The sequence below is a fragment of the Arachis hypogaea genome, chromosome 17, assembly GCF_003086295.3.
Source record: "Arachis hypogaea cultivar Tifrunner chromosome 17, arahy.Tifrunner.gnm2.J5K5, whole genome shotgun sequence".
Lineage (NCBI taxonomy): Eukaryota > Viridiplantae > Streptophyta > Magnoliopsida > Fabales > Fabaceae > Arachis > Arachis hypogaea.
The window spans coordinates 62,392,836-62,415,931 of NC_092052.1; the positions used below are offsets into that span (position 1 = coordinate 62,392,836).

The 23,096-nt window shown below is 37.5% G+C and overlaps 1 protein-coding gene, 1 long non-coding RNA gene and 1 other non-coding gene across 3 annotated transcripts; 1 reads left to right on the forward strand and 2 right to left on the reverse strand.

Annotated features, from left to right (window-relative positions):
* Positions 1-9,472: 9,472 nt before the first annotated feature.
* Positions 9,473-10,001, reverse strand: LOC112765832 (protein RADIALIS-like 3). Its single transcript, XM_025811693.3, has one exon. The coding sequence runs from the start codon at positions 9,948-9,950 to the stop codon at positions 9,690-9,692; it is 261 nt and encodes an 86-aa protein (XP_025667478.1). The 5' UTR covers positions 9,951-10,001; the 3' UTR covers positions 9,473-9,689.
* Positions 10,002-13,136: 3,135 nt separating this feature from the next.
* On the forward strand, positions 13,137-13,465 carry LOC140180901 (uncharacterized). The gene is made up of 3 exons (XR_011875007.1): positions 13,137-13,183; positions 13,280-13,312; positions 13,398-13,465. It is a non-coding gene; the product is annotated as an uncharacterized lncRNA (long non-coding RNA).
* Positions 13,466-22,821: 9,356 nt separating this feature from the next.
* LOC112768196 (small nucleolar RNA R71) lies at positions 22,822-22,929 on the reverse strand. The gene has a single exon (XR_003185633.1). It is a non-coding gene; the product is annotated as a small nucleolar RNA R71 (small nucleolar RNA).
* Positions 22,930-23,096: the final 167 nt, after the last annotated feature.

Here is a 23,096-nt window from a genome sequence, read left to right on the forward strand (position 1 = left end):
CGAACGACCTCCCCACACTTAAGAATTTGTACCGTTCTCGGTGCTATTGGTGAGGCGCAAGGGGCGATCGGCCTTGGGGCTTCCATTATCCATTCCATCCAAGCTATCTTCACTCAAGTTCGAGGTGGAAGTGGAAATCTCCGGTTCCTCCATAGGTAGGGTCACAAAACTCAAGAGCTTCTTTACATAAGCAAACCGGCGTTAGTTCCGCCGTTCATATCGGTCCATCTTCTTATGGAGATCCTCAAGATGTTGGTAGGATGATCTAGGTGGTGCGAATAAAGTGGCGGGGATGCCCATGAGGACGGCTACGTCAAGATTTCTGGTGTCCGCCGGAGGCTTGAGATATTTTTCGGATGGGACGACATCGCCATCTACCAGAATTAGTGCCTTTCGGTCCTTGGTCTCCCGAGGGACACCAGCAGCAGCAACTAACTCAATCACCAAAGCAGGAAAGGGTAGGTTTCTTCTAGCATGGACACAACCCATGGCTTGTCAGATGAGAAGAGGGAGATTGACCCGTTTCTCTGTAAGTATGCACCAAACCAACAAGGCTAGCTCTGCGGTGATAGATGACCCGTGGGTGCTTGGAAGATCATAATGGGATAAGGTTTGGGCCCATGCTTGAGCCTCCACAGTGAGAAAACGTGCGTCAATACCCTTGGGTCGGGGTCTCATTCTTCCTTAGATCCAAAAAGATTCCGGGTTGGCAATGACTAGGAGAATGGCATCCCAATCGAAACCATATTCACTAAGTTAGTTTCTAGAGAGAGAAGCTCTCACTTTTCTCTAGAATTAGGATTAGGTTAGATCTAGATTAGGATTTCTTAAATCTAGGTTAATTTCATGCTTAGATTTACTCTTCCTTTTGTAATTCTTCTTCTTCTACATCTCCTCTCTCTAGTTTAGCATATAATTCTTGTAATTCTTTACTTTTATATTGATGCATTTTTGTTTCTTCTATTTCTCTTTTAATTCAATTTATGATTCATGTTCCTTTATTGTTGAATTGCTTTGTTGTTGTTTAATTCCTTTTATTTTCCTTTTATGCATTCCAAGTGTTTGATAAAATGCTTGGTTGGATTGTAGAATAGATTTTTCTCCTCTTGGCTTTGGTAGAGTAATTAGTGACTCTTGAGTTATCTAACTCCTTTGTTGATTGATAATTAGAAGTTGTTAATTGACTTGAATGCCACTAAAGCTAGTCTTTCCTCTAGGATTTGGTTAGGACTTGTGGAATCAAGTTAATCCATCCTCTTGACTTTCCTCCATGGTTAGGGGTTAATCCTCATGTAACCTCAACACCAATTCACCTCTCTTAACATCAATGACGACTCTTCCAGTGGCTAGGAATGGCCTTCCTAGGATGATGGAATCATCTGTATCCTCTCCCATGTCAAGTATCACGAAATCTGCAGGGTATAATAGCTCTCCAACCTTGACCAGTACGTTCTCCACTAGCCCATATGCTTGCCTCAGAGACTTGTCTGCCATTTGCAGGGTTATCCTTGTTGCCTGTGCTTCTTGGATTCGCATCTTCTTCATCACAGACAAAGGCATCGAATTTATACTTGAACCAATACCACACAATGCTTTCTCAAAAGTAATATTCCCAATAGTACAAGGAATTAGGAATCTTCCTGGATCAAGCATCTTCTTGGGTAGCTTCCTCTGTATTAATGCACTGCTATCTTTGGTCAAGACCACAATTTCATCTTCCTTCAAGGCCTTCTTCTCAGAGAGTAGGCTTTTCATAAAGGCTATATAGGGAGGCATCTTCTCCAACACCTTAGCAAAAGGAATATTGATGTGTAACCTTTTAAAGATTTCCAAGAACTGAGCGAACTGCTCATCCTTGGTCTCTTCTTAAAGCGTCTGAGGGTGTGGTACTTCAGGCTCCTGTGCCACTAATGTGGCGTGTACGAATGTACTTCTAGCCTCTTCTTGAGTCTTTTCTTCCTTCAATTCCTCAACAGCATGCACCTCCTTAGGCTCGGCATCCTTGGTCATGGCAAGGGCCTTACATTCTTTTCTTGGATTTACTTCTGTGTTACTAGGAAGAGTGTTAGTAGGTCTCTCAGGTATCCTCTTGCTCAGCTGACCCACTTGTACTTCCAGGTTCCGAATTGAAGCTCTTGTTTCTTGCATAAAGTTGTGAGCGATCTTGGAAAGTTCAGTAACTATTGTGGCTAAGTCAGGAGTGTCTTGACTCTGAGAGTGTTCTTGTTGCTGCTAAGAGGGATGGAACTGTCGGTTATTGATCCTATTCTAATTGGATCCACCCTGGTTGTTGTTGAAGCTCTATTGGGGCTTTTGTGGCTGCTCTCTCCACCCAAAGTTAGGATGATTCCTCCATCTCTGATTGAAAAAATTCGAATATGGATCATTGTTGGGATTTCTAGAAGAGTTTCACATGTAATTAACTTGCTCAATAGTGGGTTGAGCATGGCCACAAGCATCCCTTTGGTTGTAGCTTCCATTCATGTCATAGGATGCATCTTGAGTATCGACAGCTGAGACTTGCATCCCACTCAAGTGCTGAGAGATCATGCTAATCTGCTAGGACATGATCTTGTTCTGAGCTAAGATGGCATCCAGTGTGTCCACCTCCATGACTCCTTTCTTCTGAGTAGTCCTAAAGTTCATAGGGTTCCTCTCAGAAGTGCATAGATATTGGTTATTGGCAACCATCTCAATAAGCTCATTAGCCTCTTCAGGCGTCTTCTTCAAGTGTAGGAAAGCACCTGCAGAGTTGTCTAGTGACATCTTGGCCATCTCAGAAAGGCCATCATAAAAGATCTGCTACCTGGTCCATTCAGAAAACATGTCAAAAAGGCACCTCCTGATCATCAGGTTGTATCTCTCCCATGCCTCATAGAGGGACTCTCTATCTCTTTGTCTGAAGGTTTGGACATCCACCCTAAGCTTAGTCAGCTTCTGTGGTGGAAAAAAATTGGTCAAAAATCCAGTGACCACCTTGTCCCACGTGTCCAGGCTCTCCTTAGGCTGAGAATCAAGCCACTACTTTTCTCTAAGGTATTCACTCCATTTGTTTTCTTAGTGTCACAGATCTGCAAGAAGTTAGAGATGAATAAATTAGGATCCTCTTTCGGGTGTCCATGAAACTGGCAATTATGCTACAATAGAGTGATCAGTTGAGGCTTAAGCTCAAAATTATTGGCACCAATGGCAGGTACAGCTATACTGCGCCCATAGAAGTCAGCAGTGGGTGCAGTGTATGAGCCAAGTGTTCTCCTTGCATTCTCATAAGTGTTAGGGTTTCCACCATTAACATCCACAGCTTCCTTCTCAAAAGTTTTCTCGAGGTTCTCTCTGCCTTTGTAAGCTCTAGCTTGTTGCAAGCGCCGCCTCAAGGTCCTCTAAGGTTCAGAATCAAACTCAAGAAGTGGTTCTTTATCCCTGTTCCTGCTCATAAACAAACAAGAGAGAAAGAAAAGTGGGAGTCTCTAAGTCAAAGTATAGACAGCTCCTAGTGAGATATCTAAAAAAAATAAGAAATAAAATAAATTAAAGCAAGCTATTAAACTAAAATTTTCAAAAATAAGAATGAGAAAATAACTTAAAATTTTCGAAAACTAAAAACAGAAAAACACTAAAAATTTCGAAAAATAAAAAGGGGAAAACACTAAAGGGACACGAAACTTAAAATCATAACTTAACAGAAAATAAACAAAATTAAAAATCAAAAATTAAAAGGAAAAGAAAATACCCGATCTAAACAACTAGACAACTAGTAGTTGTCAATAAAAAACAATCTCCGGCAATGGCGCCAAAAACTTGGTGCGGGATTTAGAATTCTCACAACTTAACTGGCAAGTACACCGGCAAGTAATACCTCAGGTGAGTGAGGGTCGATCCCACGAGGATTGATGGACTGACGAACTGGACTTTCCGCTAGTAAAGAATTTTATAAAAATAATCACGTTGTAAGTATAGTTTCTAAACTAACAGAGAATCCTTTCGTACAAAAGTTTGGTTGTCACAAGTAATAAAACCCAATAAAATTTATAACCGAAGTATTTAAACCTCGGGTCGTCTCTCAAGGAATTGCAGGGTAGTATGATTTATTTTTGGTAATGGAAAAGTATCGTTGGGTTTTTGAAATAGGGAACAAGTAATTTAAATGGCAATAAAGAAATAAATTAATAATTAGAAAAACTCTTGGCAAGGTATAAAAACTGGAAATCCATCCTAGTTATCCTTATCAGGTGTGATGAGAATTGTTATTGCTCCCACTTAGTTAACCCTTACTAAATAAAGGAAAGTCAAGTCGACTAATCAATTTAATTCCTCAAGTCCTAGTCTACTCCTGTGGAAAGACTAGCTTTAGAGGGATCCAACTCAATCAGCAACTTCTAATTTTCGATCAACAGCTGAGTTTGACAACTCAAGTGTCACCAATTACTCAACCAAAGCCAAAAGGGAAAAAATCTAAATTATTTATATCATAAATAGAAGAAAGCAAATATAAATCTGAAATACCTCAATTTGTATTAACCATAAATTTAAATCTAACATGGGAAGTTCATAAGCCAATTTAGCTAAATAAGTAATTACCAAGAGAAATAGAGCAACTAAAGTAATATAGTAAATAAAAGTAGAAGAGAAACTAAAATTAAAGGAACATTGAACCTAAAATGAAGAAATAACCATAAACTAAGAGAAATCCTAATTCTAAAACCTAAGAGAGAGGAGAGAACCTCTATCTCTAGAAAACTACATCTAAAATCTAAAATTGTGAATTATGAATAATCGTTGAATGAATTGATTCCCCCCAATTTATAGCCTCTAATATGTATTTTCTGGGCCAAAAACTGGGTCAGAAACAGCCCAAAAATCACCCCCAGCGATTTCTGATACGTCCAGCACGCGGCAAAGTCACGCGTACGCGTGGATTGAATTTTCTCCAGGTCACACATGCGCGTGATCCACGCGTGCACGTCTCCTATCTTCGGAGAATCTATGGAAAATTATATATCTTTGCGAAGCCTCGGATGTTAGCTTTCCAACGCAACTGGAACCGCCTCATTTGGATCTCTGGAGCTCACGTTATGGTCGATTTAGTACCAAGAGGTCAGGCTGGACAGCTTTAGCAGTTCCTTCAGTTTCTTGTATTCCTTCCACTTTTGCATGCTTCCTTTCCATCATCTAAGCCATTCCTGCCCTGTAATCTCTGAAAACACTTAACACACATATTACGGCATCGAATGGTAATAAAAGAGGATTAAACATAGCAAATTTAAGACCAAAGAAACATGTTTTCAATCATAACACAAAATTAGGAAGGAAAATGTAAAACATGCAAATTCTATGAATAAGTGTGAGTTTAGTGGATAAAATCCACTCAATTAAGTACAAGATGTACCACGAAATAGTGGTACATCATGGACTGAGCAACAATGGTTATCTAACTGGCTTAGTCAGGCGAACAGAAAAAGGTTGCTGATGGTTGAAAATGCATAAAACAGTAATCAAGAAAGTAAAGAAAGCAATTAAGAGGTTTGGTGTAAAATAGTGAGAGAAAAACAGTTAAGGCTTCGGAGATGTTTACTTTTCTGGTTTAAAAGTTCTTACCAACTATTTTAACAATGCATGATTTATTCCATAGCAAACTATAAATATCTAAACCCTAATCTCTTAGTGATTTAGCCTCCTCCAACCTTCATTAACCGCCACTCTCGTGGTCACTTAATTCCGATTAGAGAGTTAAGTTCAAAAAATAGTTTATGGCCACAAAAACACTTATTACCCAAAGCTAACAGGATTATATGTTACATATCCCAATTAGTTCATGTAATTAGCAATTTAGGAGGAATTTCTTTTCAAGTTGTTGTTCAAGCGAGATAACTCTCTCGAGAATCACAAGAACTCATGTAGAAAAAGGGGTCATACTCTCGTTCCACTAAGATTCATAAGATTAAGAACGAAAACAATCCTTAAAATTGAATCAGTACATTAATTAAAATAGAAAAATAATAGTCTTAATCCATATAAATAAATAGAGCTCCTAACCTTAAGCAAAGAGGTTTAGTTGCTCATGACTTACAAACAAAAATTAGGGTTCTGAAAAGTGCGAAAAAGATAAGATACAAGAGATCTTTTCCCTTTTATACTAACCTAATTTGATTCAGAAAAATAAAATAAAATAAAATAATAAATCCTAAAACTAAAAGATATTGTTTGTAAATAAAAATTACAAAAAAGAGAGGGAATTCGGACTGCTTGGTTTGGCGCTAAACATTGGCCGGGCATTTATCACCCTTGAGGGGCAGCAATGCTTCTGATTTTAGGTTTTGCTAGCGCTAAATGTTGGCTGGGCGTTTAACGCCCAGGGGGGGATGCTGCCAGCTTCTCCTTTTCAACTCAAAACTCTGCCAAATTACTCCGAATTTTACCTGAAATTATAAAAATACTAAAGCAACTCAAAGTAGCATCCAAAGAGGATTTTTGCACTAAAATTAAGTAAAACTAGATAGAATCTAACTAAAAACAACTAGAAAATGATAAGAAAAAAGGTACAAGATTCTCATGCATCAATGACAGTCAAGGGGCTTCGGAGATGTTTATACTTTTAGAGAAATCAAACCTTATTTACTTATCTTGAAGTTTGCAAAGATCTTTCACGACAAATCTTTAGTAACTGATTTTGAATTCCTTGGTTCTTAGTTTTTCAAGCATCAATTAGTCGTCAATTAATTAATCAAGAGATTAAGCATAAAAACTAATTTAGTTTTCTAATAAGATTTAAAATAGTCCTTAGGTCGAATTATATGTCACATATTCAAGCTAGTCCTGTCTAGTTAAATATTTAGAAGAAAAAATACAATTTTCAAAAGTTGTTCTAATCCAAATTATATGTCACTTATTCAAAATTAGAGTGATTGAAAATCATGCATGTGTCGCATACTAATTGAACCACTATTCCTCAAATTGTCATGTGAAAGAGTTTTCAAGCTTTAATTATTCAAATATCAAATTTTTCAATTATAATAAAAGAATTTAAAAGAGATTAGCATATCTTTCAATACCACTAATCTGAATGAAGAACGAATAACCCAATCATGAACTAGATTAATACAGAACTTTAAAATAAAATAAACGTAGATTAATAATCCATAGAAAACATAAACAGAGCTCCTAACCCTTTTGACAAAGGTTTAGTTACCCATTGAAAAGTGAAAGAAAACAAGAAGAAAAAACTATGATGAGGAACTAAATGTGTCCCTCTGTGAACTATGTTCACTTATTTGTATCCTAAATCTAGAATTCAAATTTAAAACTATCCTAATCTTATCTTTTAGAAAGAAAGATAAGATAACTACTTACTGAATTTAATTTCAAATTCAAAAATAATAATTCAAATCAAATCGTAACAACCAAATCTCTTATTATTCTAGAAGGAATTAATAACTAATCTTCTAGAGTCTTCAATATTTTTGACATGATTAAAGCTTCCAATGATATTGATAATTAAGCTTGGGCCTTAGTTGTTAGTTCTTGAGAGTTGTAATTGTGTTTAAGTAGGCTTGTATTAGAGAAAACTGGGCAAAAAGCCCAAAATTCACCTCCAGGATGTGCACATACGCCGGGCGTGGAGGCTAGGCTGCCGGGTGTGGAGAAGGCATGGCTGGGAGTCCGCCGGGCGTGGAGTGAAGAATGCCGAGCACGAGCGCAGTCCACCAGGCGTGCTCCATTTCCTTGATCCTTTAGGGCATGCTTTCTCTTCTTTACGCCACGCTTTTGCTGTCTTTATGTTTTTCTGATGAAAAAGCTTTAATTTTTGTTTGCTTTTTGAGTCAAAAGCTCCTCAAAACATAAAAACACTATCGCAACTCCAAATATTTGATTATTATTAAATTTATTTAGAAAACATAGTGAATTTGATTAAAACTAAAGAAAGTAAATGAAAAAGAACATAAAAATCGCTTAAGATGACGTGTCATCAGCGTACACTTGCTCTCATACTACGGGGGTAACTGTTCTGGTCCTGGGGTCTGGGGCCCCGAACGGCCCGACGACGACCCAAACCCCAAACCTAAGTTATCCTTACTGCCCAAACTGCCCAGAAAGCTGAGAACCAATAACTAACATTCAAATTCAAATACATCCCTTATCTTAGCTAATTAATAAGATAAAATAAGATAACAAAACAAACTATATAATGGGAGTCAAGAATTCCCTCGGATACGTTACACACTTCTAACTCATACTTATATCTCCTAGACTCATTCTGATTTGACTATCAGAATATCTTCTTAGGTACCATCCTCCATCATTTTATAGGTCCAATCACGTCATCACCAAAACCGACAAATCTGTGATCCTTTCCTCAATCCATACTAATGAAATCTCGTACACAATTAAAAGCAAGTCATATGGGGCGTTATTTTCTCGGAGGTATGTTGATCCAACAAATCTTATTCTTATGAAGTTCTATTCATTCATTGGTTCCACTAAAGTATTTATTATTAATTCACTAACGCAAGTCACAAACAATTTTTTCATCAAATGTGAAAAAGAAACATCCAATTATTCTAAAAAAAAAACATCCAAAAAATCAATTAAAATTTTTAGTTGCAAGAGCACCTAGCATCAAAATCTAATCAAAACAACCAAAGTCTCCTATCTAGCCCCTTCTATTTTAATAATAAATTTGTAACCAAATAATAATTCAGCAGTTCAACTGATTTTCTTATTATCATTTAGTGAATTTAGTAATACAGACACTCCAAGTTATCATGGTTATCTTTATTATTAAAACTAAATCAAAATCATTGCTATATTCTTTTTTCTTTTTATTTCATTTCATATATTGGTTTTTAGAGTAGGTAATTTTGATCATCCGCAAAAGCTGATATGAACAAAGGCGCAGCGTGGCAGAATAATATTGTATTCTAAGAGATGCATGGTGTGTTCAATAATAAAGATAAATTTTTTAACGTGTTGAATATAAATAAAGTTTTGTAGGCTTGCGCTGTTATAACGATCAACCAATTTAGTAGTCAATTCGGCAGCCAAATAGATCGACAGCGTAGGCAAGTATAGTTTTGGAGGATATGGATGCAATTAAGTAATCAATAATGAATGCTTGAACGTACTATGCTCTACTTTTACAACGCCGGAAAATGGTTATTCAACCACCAGAAAAGTGGGTCAATGTATATTATATTGCCACATTCCTTATTATTATTAGACTAATTTTATAGTATTTTTTGTTTGGTGTCTAATTTTTGTATAAATTATTTTTTATAATAATTTTTAAATATTTAATTTTTATAATTTTTACTTTTAAATTTAAAATTAATTGTTTAATTTATTTTAACAATTTGACCATATCTTTTAACTATCATAGCAAACACCTTATTATTAGAAGCAAACGGAAGTTTAAAAAATTATATTTCCTTCCTAAATGTTTTAGTAAGGACGAATGCTAATATATTCAGATAAAATATAGAATGCAATACTTCTTATTTTATAAAGACTGTTTAAAGGCAAGATTGCTATTACAAACCTGTCTTCATTTATAATGTTAATTAAACAACAAAGGTGGAAGCATAGAAAAAGAGGGATAGGGATGATAGATTGCTTACATAGAGGGTGCTATTTTGGGTAATTAATAAGTGAGGAAAGATGAGTACGGTATGCATGCATAAGATAGAAAGTAGCAGTTAAGTTTTAGCAGTGGAGTTCTTCTTGTAGTTGGGTGTGGGAACATGGCCAGACTCAATGTGTTTGATATCCTCCAAGAGGATCTCATAGTGCCTCTTAACCTCCTCAGCTGTTTTATTCCCACCAACTTCCCTTGCCACATTATGCCACCTATCTGGTGTGTCCTTGTCGTACTTGGCAAGCGCCTTCTCGAACAGCTTGTTCTGCTTTGGGGTCCATGATGACTCTCCTCCACCACTGGAGTTTGAAGAAGCAGCCATCAACACAACTAACTCAGACAACAACTACACAAACTCGATCAAACTTGTGTGTGTATGTTGCATGGATATAATGCATGCATGTTGTGCTTAATTTATAAATGAACCTTTGGGAATGATGAGGAGTCACATATATGCGAATCTCAAACACTGGTACGCCCAAGGGTCGGATTGGGAATATGAGTTTCAAAATGAATCTGGTTCCGCTTCCAGATTTCAAATTAAAATAATGTTATTCCTGGTACAGTTCAAATAAAAGTTGTGTATGGTCAACTTGTTTTTGTGGACAAGGAACTTCCTGGTTTGATTGATGGGCTCTATATGTGGATTATAACTTCCTGGTACTCAAGAATTTTAACATTTCTGCCTCAAACACACACACCTACCAACATCTTAGCGTTTTATATATTTCAAGTGGTTTATTATTAATGAGATGTTTTATTTTAGAAAGCATCAAGCTGGCAGGGGAACGGACAGCATTCAGGACTATATCTTCTCTCTCAAGCTATGTGTGGATTATTCAAGTGAAAATTCTAACACTTTCTATCTGCAAATGCAATCCATATAGCACATAGCTGTATGTGCCTGCCTTGTGCTGATTTTAGTCTTGGTTTTACTATTTATAGTGCATCTATATATACAACCACATATGTTCATGTTAACGCAGAATATTTCTAAATCTGGTTTTCTCAGGTGACATCTACGGAATTGTGATAATCATAGTAGAGTAGGCACACTCTACTTTTCGTTGATTTTGATGTACGCGAAGATGACCACCAACAATAATATAATAACCATATATACCTTTTGTTTCGTTTTGTTTTCGGTTAACCAACATTCCAAAAGGTTATAATACTACTACTGCTGCTACTACCTTTATTCCTCCACTTTCAAACATTTATTTAATTGTTTGTGCCATTTATGGTATTATTGCACGCATTATTCTTATAATAACTCCACTGAGTGAGTGCTTCGACATGTATAGTATAGCGTCACAAAATTAAAAAGCAATTGAGTGAGACAATTCAGACCCGTTTGTTACCCTATAGAAAACAATTATCCCAAACATGATATATAGCGAGATCAACCCACTTATTGTGTCTCAAAAAAATGTTGGCTTTTGTATATTATAAACTTAAATGTTATAACAAGAATAGTAAAAATAATTTTGGTGAAGAAGTAATTTGAATAAATGATTGGAGAAATTTAATAGTTATATTATTGATAGTTAAAGAGTATATAAAAATTAGTGAGACTTGAGTGTGAGTCACCAAACACATGATACTCAAGAAGATGGTGAATTGAGTATAAAAAACAATCATAACTTTTTACAAAATTTAAATGAATTTGAAATAAAATGTACAAATAAATTTGTATTGGTATTTTTTCAAGAACTTAAGTCACTTCTTAAATATTTACAAGAAGCTTTTACTTTTTATACCACTTATCAAAATATAAATAACAATGAATATAAAAGAGATCGAATTTAGAGAGATTGCAAACGGCGATATGTATTCTGGTTTGGTGTAACTTCTTTGTCTACGTCCAGTCCCTCTACTAAGGTGTCAAAAATTTTTACTATATTACCAATCATCTAGAATGCTTCACAAACTGCTATAATAATGAGCACTTGATGTATATCTCACGGTATATCATTACCACTTGTATATTAAGCCACTCCACCCAAAACTACCTTCTCTAAGAATTTCTTGAGTGCTTAATATACCTCTTAGGTATCCTTAACGAATATAGTGTATAAACAAGAAGTCTAAAAAACATGGAGAATCACACACCAAATCACTCAACAAAAAAAGCTACAAAATTCTGCTTTCACAATATCAAGAAAAAGCATAAATTGACACTACAAAATTCTTGTTTGTTTGTGGAAGTTTTTTAGTGGGAGTTATTATAAACCTCCATAATATATTTTAATGGTGACAATTTATAAAACCTCCCTAAATCATTAACAATAACTCCAATCAATACTCAAAAAATTTCTAGCCCAAATAAATATTAGCCCATAACAAAAATTGTAAAAAAAAGAACATTCAAAAGAGGGACTTTGAGCAAAAACGAGAGAGAGGGAGAGAGACCTCTCTGAAACCCTAAAATCTCGAGGTCATTGCTGCCGCCATTCATCTCCTTGTCGCCGTCGTCTCCTCCGTTAAAGCGTTATGAACGGAGGACGAGGTGATCATGGAGCCTATGAATTTTCGTTGACCTCTCAGAGTGACGATTTGATTCAGATTGTTGAAGTAATGCTTTAAATCTTCCACTTCTGCGTCGTCTTTCACCGCGGGTTGTGCCGCTGGTTCTGCTTTTCTTCTGGCTGCTTGAAGCACTCAAAGTGCAGTCTCGACACGAATTCAATGGTGTGGTTTGGGCGCGATTCGGTGGTGCTAGCTGAAGAAATCAAAAAGGCGAGCTAGCGAGTCTCTGTAAGCTTCGATTGAAGCTACGTTCAAAGCTATCAGATCTCGTTGAACTATGAGGATTTGTTCCTAATTTTTTCTTGTTCTTTGCTTTCCTCAATTCTTCAATTCTTCAAATTTTTTCAAAGATATTATTTTTTGTGATAATTTGATGATATAGCTTTGGCTTTGTAGCAAGAGTCCTATAAACTAAGCAACATCAAAGGCTATGCTGACATAGATGATCAGCATCATCTTTAGGAGAACAGAAACCAATCCGGTGGGGGCTTATTTGATATAATAATATTCGATTGTGTCTTATACAAAATTAAATTTTAGGAGGTTGAGTTACTTATCTTAGACAAGTTTGATGAATTTTGCAGCCCCACATTTTCACAAGCAGCAGTAATTTTGTTCTTCAATAGTCTTGCAGATGGTGGCTTGATGGCTTCATTGCTGGTAACTTTCTTACTTTTCTCTAACAAGATTAGAGTCCATAGAGTAGTTACGGTAAATCTTGTATAACAGAGATTAGATTAAAATAAATGAAATTTGCCATGGGATGCAGTATTTTTTGAAAGCACATTTCTAATTCGACAAGAACCAGTTTGCAGATTTGATGATGATTTCAGGAATAGGAGCAACTCTTACACAAGTAATTAAGCTTTAATTAGTACTCACACCCTCTTAATTATTCAAAATCAATAATTAATCATTCCCTAATAAATTTCACTTTGGCATGCAGCTACTTTTAATGCCAATATTAATACCTACTCTAGAGAAGAGAAGTTGCTCTCAACAGGGCTCTTAGTTAGCTGCATCAATGTAAGTTTAATTTCCACATATTTCTTGTTTGATTTGTAACATTATATAATATAATACTAACGAAGTTTTATTAACAATTAATATATGGTTATGTAGATGTTTGTGTACAGCATATCTTGGGCAGGATGGGTAATAATATTTTTCTTCCTTCTAAAATCTTCTTATTTTGCTTATAGTATTATACATTCAAGAACAATCGTTGAAAACCATGCAGGTTCCTTATGCTCTAGCAGGTTGTTCTATTTTTGGGGTTTTTGTGCGCCCAAGTGTAAGTATCCGTTCCTATTTGGTAACTTATAACTAACTTTGAAATAATAATTTCATATCTCACATTGTGCTTGGTACAGATATACAGCATTGCATCCAAACAAGTTGGTCCTAATGAACAGGTACCCTTACTCAAGTTCCTTATTTATGTCTCCACCCAAAGAAGGACACCATAAAAAAACATTGTTTATATTATCTTGATTGTTGGTTTCCCTGGGAAATCATCATTATATTATTTATTAATGATTTCGAAAAGAAAAAAAACACAAGAATTTTGCAACGAAGAACCATAAATTTATAAGTCTTAGATAAAAAAATATTACAAAGTTTTAAAAAAAATTGCTTTACTCTGGACCAAGTTACAGGTCCATTTGATTTTCCGTGATATACTTGGTCCATTAGATCTACAAATGTAACTAATGTCAAGATAATGTAAAAAAAAACTTACATATCCTTTTGTTTTGATGCTGATATTTGTATTTAATGCTGTTGTTACAATTCAGAGAAAGTCTCAAAGTATGTGTCATATCTTTTTGCAAATCTCATAGAAGTTTTTAGTAAAGACCACTGTTGATTTAATGTGTTTAATATGTTTCTGCACTACTCTTTTTGTTTTCAAGGTAAAATAGACATCTTTTTTCCACTGATAGTGTTTAGACCACTGGACAGTTTAGAGTTTTCCATCGACCAAAAGTTAGTGTTCTTCGGTATGATGTTCTTCCTGTTGATTAAAGTTTCTTGTAAGATAGGTTAAAGACCTTAAATGATATGTTGTTTTTCCATTGTTTTTTTTTGGTATGATTAATTTGTTTTAGTGTTGGTGTTTCGAGGGTTACCTGAAACAGAGTGGTCGATCTCGGGTGAGACCTTCTAGTCTGGTTATAGCTGTCGCATCCGACTTGTTGTAGCGGAGGAGTTGCTCAGTCCTCGATCACCGGTGGGTGGTGGTACCTGCAAGAGACTCCGATGCTTAAGTCAGTACGGGCTTTAGGCAGGTTCTTTGTAGAATTGGAGTATGAGTTATACCTGGGTGCTTCAATGTATTTATAGTAGTATTTGGTGATCTTCCCTTGAGATAAGTTTGTTATCTTATCTTTATCTTTCGTGGGTGAGATCATTATCTTTGGCTAACCGCCCTCTAGTGGGCGGTGATTCTTTTACCGTGGGCCTCTGTGGCGATTCGTCCAAGCTCTTTATGAAGAGGTCGGCGGTGGACAAACCTTTAAAGAGGTCGGTCGCTTTGTTTTTGTCCGACCCGGACCTTATAGCTCGGTCCAAGGTATGAACAGTGCCCCAGCTTTGAGCTTCGACCTTTCCATAAAATCGTGCTTTCTGAACCTCGATCTCTTTGGCGAAGTCGTGCTCAAGCATCTTTCTTGGTTGTTCCCGGTTTGCTTCCTTCTGGTGCAATTTTCGCGTTCTTTGATGCTTTCGAAACGTGAAGCGTTTTTGCTTTTAAATGCGGCATTATTTCTGAGTGCATTAACTTCTTTGGGAGCGTGCGAGTGCTTTTAAAGCCTATTGATTGGGCTTTTATCCCCTTTTCCGTTTCGTTTCTCTCTTTGCTTTTTGATTGAAATCAAAGGGGTTTTCTTTTCTTCAATTTCTTTTGCTTTTATCTGTTTCACTCTGTCTCTCTGTGAAAAGCTTTTTCGTCTGGCTTTTTTGATTTTGATTCAAGCTCTCTTCTTTTCTGAAGTCTTTGAGGCGCTCATGGATCGTTCACATCTTTTGCTGGGAATTTCGTTGCTATCTCTCCTTTCTTCATCGCAGGTTGGTATTTCTGCTTTGCACGTTTTCACGTTCCCCATCCTGGTCATGATTTCTCCATTTGATGTTTTGTTTTATGGTGCATGCTTCTGTTTTTCTTTCAACATTTTGATCTTGCTTTGTTTTTTTGGTTTCAAAAAAGGTTGAAGCTTTTTTATTTCCTGTTTGTTGGTGGGGCTAGGGTTTTTTACTTTCTTTTCTTTCTGTATCTGCATTACCTCCAAAGGGTGCCTCTGGGTTTTGGTGGTGATCCTTGAGTTTGATAAATCCTTGGTGCGCCCTTTGTTTGTTACGTTTGCTTTTTGTTGGCTATATTTTCATCTCCTTATTTGTGGCCGAGTTATTTGGTAGTGACGCCCCTTTTGTTTTCTTGCTGTCGGAGTAGTTTTTATGTCTTCTCGTAGAAATATTGTTCAAATGTCCACAAAGGTTCCTCCTGGTATGGCTGACTGGTTAGATTCCATAGTTTTAGGGTGTGTTTTTGTAGCGGATCCGGAATACTATGAGAAATTTAGGAGATTTCATAGGATGTTTGAGAATAGGGAGGACGAGAAAAACTACAAGCTGGTGTCCCCCGACCCCGAGGAGAGGGTTAGTTTTCCTCCTTTAAGTCGAGCGGAACGTCCCTTCTTTTATACATATGACTGCTTCTTCACCAAGTTAGGTGTTACCTTGCCCTTTACTGAGTTCGAGTCCGACCTCCTTTGGAACTGTAACCTTGCCCCTTCTCAGCTTCATCCTAACTCTTGGGCTTTTATGAAGATTTTTCAGCTGCTTTGCCAGGAGTTGGGTGTCCGACCTTCCCTTAGTCTTTTTCTCTATCTGTTCGTGTTGACCAAGCCGGGGGAGGCCAAGAAGAAGGCTTCTTGGATCTCCCTCTGGGCTACCCAAGAAAAGAAGGTGTTTTCTATTTTTGATGATTCCTTCGATGATTTTAAAAACATCTATTTCAAAGTCCGAGCTGTTGAGAAAGTTCACCCCTTTTTCCTGGATGAGAACAATGAGCCAATCTTCCCTCTTTGGTGGCAAAAAGAGCCTGTAGTTTTTAAGTATCCTCTAGAGAGTCTTGATGAGGTGGAGAGGGACTTTGTGGGTGTTTTGGAGGAGCACTGGGGAGAGCCTCCTCATCTGGATACTAAGAGATTTTTAGGGAATCCTGCCCTTCACCGCTCCGAGCTAGGTAGTGGCTGACTTCTTTTTAGAAATTTTTCTTTTGTTTGCTGTGATTTTGTCGCTATCCATTGTGTGATTGTTTTCCTGGTTTCTTTCAGAGATGGTGTCGAGCTCTGATTCAATGAAGGTTTTCCACAAGACCAAGAAGGCGGTGGCTGCCTAGAATTTGTCTAGGAAGACATCGGGGATGGCTCTTCTCAACTTCCACCGAAGAAGCCGGACTCGGGCCCTCAGGGACCGAGGAAGATTATCCTGATTCCTCAAGTTCAGGTGGCCTCTTTTGATCCTCCCCTTTCGACTTCTGGTGCTGCCTCTTCTCCTCCTCCCTCTAGGCCTTTTTCCTAAGAGGCCGAGAACTGCAGGGACCTACAACCTAAACGACAAGGAGTTTGACGATGTGGCCTTTGTTGCTGAGCACATCGCCACTCATGGTCATGTTCCGACTGATGACGTGTCTATTCTGCACCACCTTGACTTCATATCTAGTAATAGCCTTCGGATGGCTAACCTTAGCGCTGCTCTCTTGAGGGAGTTCAAGAAGTCTCCGATCCATGCCACTAGCGCCTTTCTTGAGAAAGCTAAGGCTGATTACGACAGGGTGGAGGGTCTAAGGCTAGAGCTCGAGGCAAAGAATGTTGGACTGGAACTTATGGTGGAGAGGGAGAAGGCCCGGGCTACCGCGGCTGAGGCGGCTACTAACTTGGCCGAGGACATGGCGAAGAAGGCTAAGGAGGGCTATACTCGAACTTATGGGGAGCTCCTGGTGGTTAAGGAGAAACTCCAGTCTTCTTATGACGATTATACTGAGCTTCAGAGCCATGTGGTGAGTGGTATGACTACCCTGTATGAAAATTTGAAGGCTCAGGTCCGGGTTCTTGCCCCAGATGCCGACCTTTCCTTATTTAGCATGGATAACGTTGTACCTGGGTGCTCCAGTGTATTTATAGTAGTGTGGAGTGACCTCCCTTCGAGATAAGTTAGTTTATCTTATCTTATCTTTTGTGGGTGGATCCCCTTATCTTTGGCTAGCCGCTTTTAGGTGGGTTGTGATCTCCTGATTTGGGCCTATTTGGGCCCTTTGGCCGAGCTCTTTGGGCAGAGGTCGGTGACGTCCATCCTTTATAAGATGTTGGTCATTTTTCTCCTCATTCAACTCGGCTCGCCTAGCTCGACCCATGGTGTGAATAGTGCCCCTGCTCGAGCTTCAATCTTCCCTTGAGGTCGTGCTTTCCTAGCTTCAATCCTTTAGGAAAGTCGTGTTCGAGCATTGATTTGACTTTGGGTTGCTCCTCCTTGTGTGATTCTTGGCGCTTGTTTTTTGCGAAGTGTTTTAAACTCCTTGGGAATATGCGCTTTTAATGCCCATTAATTAGGCTTTTATTTTTGCCGTTTCGTTCCCTCGCTTTATTTTTTGAAATTGAAAAAAGGCTTTAAACCTTGGTTTTCAGTTTCTTTGCTATCTTCCGTTTCATTTTCTCAGAGAAGAAAAAACTTCCTTTTGTTCGCCCTTTGCTTTCTGAAAAAAGCTTTTCTCCTTCGTTCTTTTCCTTCAGTTTTCACCTTTCTTTCTTGGGAAGATCACCATTTTGCTAAAGTTTTGCCCCGAGCGTTTCTTCTTTGCCGCTTTGAAGCTTTTGTTGGACTGTTCGCTTTTCGTTGCACCTCCGTTGTTACTTCTCATTCTGCAGGTTGGTACTTATACCCTTTCTTCATTCTTCCTGCTTTGTTTGTCTTTTTTCTTATTGCTTTTCCTCTTGCATGCTTTCTCTTTGCACAAAGTTTTGGTCTTTATTGAGTCTTTAGTAGAGAAAGGTTGGCACTTTCCTGGTGATTCTTTGCGTAGTCTGGTTCCCATGATAATTATGGTCTTTTTGACATTGTTGTTTGTATGGAGAAATGCTAGCAAAATGGTTGAACTCTTTGTATCTTCTTTTGTTTGGCTGGTTAGGGCACAAATTTTTACGTCGTCTTCCTTTTTCTAGGTTCTTGCACTGTCGTTGCCTCCAAAGGGTGCCCCTGGACTTTGGTGGTGGTCCTCTACTTTTTGCGAGTCCTGGGGTTTCCCTTTTCCTGTCGTATCTGACACTTGTTGATATTTTATTGTGCCATTCTTTTACTGTCCGAGTTGTTTGGTAGTGACCTCTTCTTCCTTTTTTCTTGCTGTAGGGATAGTTGCTTATGTATTCAGGAAAAAACATTGTTGAGATGTCTACCAGAGTTCCTGCAGGTATGGCCGATTGGATGGATTTAATAGTCTTAATGTTTGTGATCGTGGCTGATCCCAAGTATTGTATAAGGCTTAGGAGGTTCCATAGGATTTGTAGTGATAGGGAAGACGAAAAGAATTACGAGCTAGTGTCGCCTGATCCTGAGGAGAGGGTTAGTTTCCCTCCCTTAGCTCAGGGAGAACGCCCCTTCTTTTATGCTTATGACTATTTTTTTAGTCTGCTAAACATCACCATTCCTTTTACTTCTTTTGAGACCGACCTGTTATGGACTTGCAATGTGGCCCCTTCCAAGCTTCATCCGAACTCTTGGGCCTTCATTAAGATTTTTCAACTGTTGTGCCAGGAGTTAGGTGTCTGACCTACCGTATCTCTTTTTCTTTATCTGTTCGTCCTGACCAAGCCTACAGTAGCCAAGAAGAAGGCTTCTTGGGTTTCGTTCTGGGCTACCTGATGAGCGGATAATTTATACGCTTTTTGGCATTGTTTATAGTATGTTTTTAATATATTTTAGTTAGTTTTTATTATGTTTTTATTAGTTTTTAAATAAAAATCACAATTCTGGACTTTACTATGAGTTTGTGTGTTTTTCTATGATTTTAGGTATTTTCGGGCTGAAATTGAGGGACCTGAGCAAAAATCTGATTCAGAGGCTGAAAAAAGACTGCAGATGCTGTTAGATTCTAACCTCCCTGTACTCGAAGTGGATTTTCTGGAGCTACAGAAGCCCAATTGGCGCACTCTCAATTGCGTTGGAAAGTAGACATCCTGGGCTTTCCAGAAATATATAATAGTCTATACTTTTCCCGAGATTTGATGGCCCAAATAGGCATTCCAAGTCAGCTCAAGAATTCTGGCGTTTAACTCCAAAACTGACACAAAAGCTGGAGTTAAACGCCCAAACTGGCACAAAAGCTGGCGTTTAACTCCAAGAAAAGTCTCTACACATGAAAGCTTCAATGCTCAGCCCAAGCACACACCAAGTGGGCCCGGAAGAAGATTTCTGCATTAATTACTTATTTCTGTAACCCTAGGCTACTAGTTTTCTATAAATAGGATCTTTTGCTATTGTATTTTCATACTTGGATAGACCTTTTCACGTTTGGGGGCTGGCCTCATGGCCATGCCTAGACCTTGTTCTTATGTATTTTCAACGGTGGAGTTTCTACACACCATAGATTAAGATGTGGAGCTCTGCTGTTCTTCATGAATTAATATAAGTACTATTGTTTTTCTATTCAACTCAAGTCTATTTCTTCTCCAAGATATTCATTCGTTCTTCAACTTGATGAATGTGATGATCCGTGACACTCATCATCATTCTCACCAATGAACATGTGCCTGACAACCACCTCTGTTCTACTAGCGATGGCTTGAATGCGTATCTCTTGGGTTTCTAATCTAAGATTGGAACCTTCGTGGTATAGGCTAGAATTATTGGCGGCCATTCCTGAGATCCGAAACGTCTAAACCTTGTCTGTGGTATTCTGAGTAGGATCTGGGAAGGGATGACTGTGACGAGCTTCAAACTCGCAATTGTTGGGCGTGTGACAGACGCAAAAGGATCAATGGATCCTATTCCGACATGATCGAGAACCGATAGATGATTAGCCGTGCGGTGACAGCGCATTTGGAACGTTTTCACTGAGAGGACAGGAAGTAGCCATTGACAACGGTGATGCCCAACATAAAGCTTACCATGGAAAGGAGTATGAATGATTGGAAGAAGGCAATAGGAAAGTAGAGGTAAAGGAGGAACAAAGCATCTTTATACGCTTATCTGAAATTCCAACCGAAGAATTACATAAGTATCTCTATCTTTATTTTATGTTTTATTTATCTTTTAATTATCAATTCTCCATAACCATTTGAATCCGCCTGACTGAGATTTACAAGGTGACCATAGCTTGCTTCAAGCCGAAAATCTCTGTGGGATCGACCCTTACTCACGTAAGGTTTATTACTTGGACGACCCAGTGCACCTGCTGGTTAGTTGTGCGGAGTTGTGATAAGGAGTTGAGATTATAATTGTGCGTACCATGATGATGGCGCCATTGATGATCACAATTTCGCGCACCAAGTTTTTGGCGCCGTTGCCAGGGATTGTTCGAGTTTGTACAACTGACAGTTCATCTTGTTGCTTAGATTAGGTACTTTTTAGAATTTTTAAGAACGGATTCTAGAGTTTCAAGGTGATGTTCTTATCATCACAAAGGCTGATTGATTCTCATCAATTTAGCTGCTGAATGTAATGTGCTGCTGAAGCTCGGCCAAACATATCTAATCTTTTTAGACTGAAGCTTTAGACTAAGATTGCATGATTCCTGGAATTCTTATTAAAAGTTTTGATTCTCTTTATTTTCTTTTCCATATAAGTTTCGAAAATCACAAAAAAAATTATAAAACCATAAAAATCAAAAATATTTTATGTTTCTTGTTTGAGTCTAGTATCAATTTTTAAGTTTGGTGTCAATTGCATGTTTTTATTCTTCTTGCATTTTTCGAATATATGCATTATGTTCTTCATTGATCTTCAAGTTGTTCTTGATGATTTCAGTGCTCTAATCTTTAAATTCTCTTGTTTTTTGTGTATTTTGTTGTTTTTCTTATGCATTCTCAATTTGTTAAAGCCTCTAATACAAAATTTCTAAGTTTGGTGTCTTGCATGCATTGTTCATTTGATCTTAGTTGCATTTTTTATTGTTGTTTCTCATCATCAAAAATTCAAAAATATTTTCAAAACTATGTCTTTTCAAGTCAATAATACAGAGAATTGAAGATTCAGAACATTCAGCAGAGGAATCAAACAGAAAAAACTGGGCATTCAAAACGCCCAGTGAAGAAGGAAAATTGGCGTTTAAATGCCCAGCCAGGGTTAACGCCCAAAAAGGTAGGATTGTGGGCGTTAAATGCCAGAATGGATGCCATTCTGGGTGTTTAACGCCAGGATGACACTAGAGGGAAGATTTTGTTTTTAATTTAGATTTTTTTCAAATCTTCATAATTTTTCAAAATCAAATCTTTTTCAAATAATATCTTTTCAATCATATCTCTTCAAAATCAATTTCTTTCCATTTTTTTTATTATTACTATTTTCGAAAATCCTTGCTAAAATTAATGATCTACTTCAAAATTTTCAAGTTGTTACTTGCCTATTAAGAAAGGATCAAATTTTAAATTTTAAGAATCATATCTTTTAATTTCTTGTTAGTCAAGTAATCAACTTTAATTTTTAAAACTTTCTCTTTTTAAATTGATCTTCAATCATATCTTTTCAATCATATCTTCTCAATCACATCTTTTTCAAAATTAACTCTCAATCATATCTTTTTGATTTCTAATTTCAAAATCTTTTTCAAAAATCACTTAATTTCTTTCCCAATTTTAGTTTTCGAAAATCATCAATCAATTTTTCAAAATTTCTTTTAATTATTTCAAAATATTTTACTTTATTTTCGAAAATTCTTCCCCTCTTCTCACATCCTTCTATTTAAAGGACTAACATTCTTCCTCAAGGTGCAATTCGAACTCCCTCCTTCTTTATATGTTCGAATTCTCTTCTATCTACCTCCTCCTTCTATTCTTCTTTTCCTCTGACACCTCAAGGAATCTCTATTCTGTGACATAGAGGATTCCCTACTTTCTTGTTCTCTTCTCTTTCACATGAGCATGAACAAAGATAAAGGCATACTTGTTCAAGCTGATCCTGAACCTGAAAGGACCTTGAAGAGAAAGCTAAGAGAAGCTAAAGAATATCTCTCTTTAGAGGGGCTAACAGAGCTTTTCAAGGAAGAAGAAACCATGGCAGCCAAAAACAACAATGCCAACAATGCAAGGAAGGTGCTTGGTGACTTTACTGCACCTACTCCCGACTTCTATGGGAGAAGCATCTCAATCCCTGCAATTGGAGCAAACAACTTTGAGCTTAAGCCTCAATTAGTTTCTCTAATGCAACAGAATTGCAAGTTTCATGGACTTCCATTGGAAGATCCTCATCAGTTCTTAGCTGAATTCTTGCAAATCTGTGACACTGTCAAGACCAATGGGGTTGACCCTGAAGTCTACAGACTTATGCTTTTTCCTTTTGCTATAAGAGACAGAGCTAGGACATGGTTGGATTCACAACCTAAAGAAAGCCTGAACTCTTGGGAAAAGCTAGTCAATGCCTTCTTGGCAAAGTTCTTTCCACCTCAAAAATTGAGCAAGCTTAGAGTGGAAGTCCAAACCTTCAGACAAAAGGAAGGAGAATCCCTCTATGAAGCTTGGGAAAGATACAAGCAATTGATCAGAAGATGTCCTTCTGACATGCTTTCTGAATGGAGCATCATAGGTATTTTCTATGATGGTTTGTCTGAACTATCCAAGATGTCATTGGATAGCTCTGCTGAAGGATCTCTTCATCTGAAGAAGACGCCTGGAGAAGCTCAGGAACTCATTGAAATAGTTGCAAATAACCAATTCATGTACACTTCTGAAAG

What these genes read in the sequence shown, in the direction of transcription:
- LOC112765832 (XM_025811693.3), bottom strand. Translation starts at nt 9,950, where the DNA reads ATGGCTGCTTCTTCAAACTCCAGTGGTGGAGGAGAGTCATCATGGACC.